The sequence below is a fragment of the Propithecus coquereli genome, unplaced genomic scaffold, assembly GCF_000956105.1.
Source record: "Propithecus coquereli isolate 6110/MARCELLA unplaced genomic scaffold, Pcoq_1.0 Scaffold4, whole genome shotgun sequence".
Taxonomy (NCBI): Eukaryota; Metazoa; Chordata; class Mammalia; order Primates; family Indriidae; genus Propithecus; species Propithecus coquereli.
In genome coordinates, this window is record NW_012149729.1 from 13,106,235 (window position 1) to 13,109,464 (window position 3,230).

The 3,230-nt window shown below is 37.6% G+C and overlaps 1 protein-coding gene across 1 annotated transcript in view; it reads left to right on the forward strand.

The window, feature by feature from the left end:
• DOCK4 (dedicator of cytokinesis 4) overlaps positions 1-3,230 on the forward strand; it is a 477,172-nt gene that overhangs the window by 206,803 nt on the left and 267,139 nt on the right. Inside the window, exon 3 of the mRNA XM_012652744.1 lies at positions 157-212. Coding sequence (XP_012508198.1) covers positions 157-212 — 56 coding nt within the window. The remainder of the gene's footprint in view (positions 1-156; positions 213-3,230) is intronic.

Here is a 3,230-nt window from a genome sequence, read left to right on the forward strand (position 1 = left end):
AATAGATTTCAGCCTATAGAATGTGGTAGAGATGTTGTTTTTCCCTGCCCCTGATATTGTCATGGTTGTGTGGCCGTGTTTGACATATATGACTTGTGAAACTAACCCTGCCTTAACAGACAGCTAGCACCATAACCTTCTTCTTTTCTCTTCCAGGGTATATTTCCTTCCAGCTACGTTCACTTGAAAAATGCCTGTGTAAAGAACAAAGGGTAAGAAATGAGTTGTATTAATGGTTGGAGGATTTTCACAGAACCATTGCTTATTTCGGAATTTGAAAGGCTTGGTAATTGTCTTGAAAAATGAACTGAAGAAGATCATACATTGTCTGTGTCGTCTGGTAAAAGTATATTGTGCTAAGGCAGTTGGAAAAAATTAAAGAACCCTTTCTGCGTGTGCTGGCCAACACCAGGCTGTGGGTCACTGGAGGTCTCTCATTGTCCACAAATCATGAAATCTGCCTAATCTTGAGAAGGAATTGGTTCTTTTTGGTTTTCTGCTACATAGGGAAGCATGGCGGTCAGACCCATTAAATGCTGAGTCATATTGTCTCAAAACCCAGGAATTTCCTAGATTCACCACTGATTATAAGAGGCAATGTCTGCCTTTCTCTAAATGGGCATAATACTATATTCTTACGTGACCACTTCACAAAGCCATTATTCACCTTCAGAGGATATCATTTATGTGATACTTTGAGCTCATTGATCACTTAGCATTTCTCATATATTTAAAAAATGTTTTCAGTCTGTTTCCAAAAGGATTTGAGGCAGCTGTCAGGACAGCATCATTCAAATAATTGCAGGAAAAAACAATAGAATGTGCCTATTTAAATAGTTAAGCAGATCATTCATTTTAAGGGGGCCACGGATTTGGACACAAACATTTGGTATTAGTGTCATAAGGACTATTCAGTGTCATGGCATGATTTTCCTTTTATGACAGAAGAATACAGATTCAGCCATAGAAATTATATTTTTCTCAAACAGCAATATATAACAATTTATCATTTGAATTCTTAAGACATAATAAATGGGATCTTCAAACTTGAGTTTTGCTAAAAAAACTTCTAAGGATGTTATTCAAACAGATGATTCTTATATCCACTGTCTATAAAGGTATGGTATTAAATTTCAGTGTAGTGAAAGAATTTCTGCAAGTGGCTGAAGGTCTATGGCATAAATACTGTAAGTGTTCCCTATGTGGTTAAACCTTAAAAAATCTAAGAAGCCATTACCCTATGTCTTAAACATGTCAGCTACTTTAAGCAATATTAGTAGTAGTATGTAATAGTAATTATTTAAAATAGTAGATTAAAAGCATAATTCTGATACTAATAATTACCACTACTACTAATCTTTTAAGAAATATGTATCCTTCAGAAATGTTGTGCAGCTGTAATGCACCAGAAATGTCAAGAAGAGTTGTCCAAAGTTGTTTGGAACTTTCCTACCAGGCTAGGTTTGACACCCTCCTGCCCCTGTCAAGTAAACCAGAGGATACTTTAGAAAACCCTTCAGCCACATGCTTACCTTTATTCTGATTCTTCTGCCTTAGTGATCTTGGCTTGGCAATCTGGAAACTCCATGGTCTACCCTGTCTTAAAGTGTCCACTTGGACAAGCCCATGCAAGCCCATTTCCTGCCTTTGCCCCAAGCCCAACCCTGACCCCCCTCAACTCTGCAGGCCAAAGGGCTGCCCAGCCCCCATCACATGCTCTGACCGAGGGAGAGAAAAGAGAATGCTTTGCTAGCCAAGAAGATGCCAAGCATCCCTCCACATAGGCAAAGTCCACCCCTCAAAGTGAGTTGGGATGGGTCATAGTTTTAAAATAAGTACTCTCTTTTTTCTTTTTCTTTTTCTTTTCTTTTCCTTTTCCTTTTTTTTTTTTTTTCTTAAATCCTAGCCAGTAACTGGTGTATATCTGGATCCCTTCCATGAGCCCAAGGAAGTTTAAATGTGGGTAAAGATGTCTCAAAGTTTGGTTGTACGAGGTTAAGACTTGCTTGTGGGCTCTCCACCTGACGCCAGGCATGGTGGGCATTGTACAGCAGAACTCTGGGGTAGAACCCAACTTATTTTCTAAAAAAGAATTATTGGAATTGATTCAGATACCAGGTTCCAGGGTGGTTACTGGAAGAAAAACTTTGGCCTGCAAATATCTGAGGGCACATACTGCCAGATGATTGCTTTCCTAGAGAGGAACCTCTTGGGATTTTGGTGTTACCTGTCTTATTTTAAGTAGATTTGCAGGTTGATGGCCCACCAGGATAAGATAGCTGAACAGAATATCCCAGAATAACCAAACAAAATATAATTTCAGGAGCAGACACTTAGGAAAGACTATATGAATAGCGATTTTGGTTTTGGTATAATTAATAGGAAACAGCTGCCTTGCCTAAAATGGTAATTTTGTGCTTAAAAATTTACATTTTTGTTGGACAGCCCCCAAATCAATGCCCTACTGACTGAATTGCCTTTATGTTCTTCCCTGGGTCTTCAGAGCAATGTAGGACTCATAGGGGTCCTTAAATTAAATTATAGTTTGTGAACAGTGAGGCCACTTCTGTATTGTTTAATTTCTTCTGAGGTCATGTCACTTGTTAAATGTTAAGTAGGATGTCAAGTTTTCCTGGAAATTCAGTGTTCCCTCCTTGACCTTGTATAGGATCATTTTATAATTTTCATCTCCAAATATTCATCATTTAAATTGCAACAGCTGCTTCAAAAGCAAAATAAATGTCCTACCATTTGAAAATGTCATATGTAGACTTAATAAAAGGTTCTGTATCAGTCACAGTTCATATGTTACTGTTTACTTTTACTTCTAGCTTTAAATCCCTATTTTACATTTTCAGCTGTGGTTCGTCTCTAGAAACAAGGAAAATATTCACAGGGCAGGTATTTTATTTATGAAATGAGGAGATAAAGCTCTGTTGGTGACGGAATCAAGGCAAGATTTTAGTTCCCATGCTGCTTCTGTCAAGATGATTTTTACAAGAGACAATTGTACATACTTTGGACATAATATCAAAAAGGAAATGCAGAACAGTTATTAGCCTCATGCTAAGAAGTAATTTTCCCTCGATCATTTAGGCAACCTGGTTCTTTGTCTAATAGGCTGTTACCTTCTCTATATTAGATGTTGTCCTTGAGAAAAATATTCTGAAATAAAGAAAATAGTCCCCATCAGTATAGCCAGTAGCATTCTTTTGAGAAGCATTGGTAGT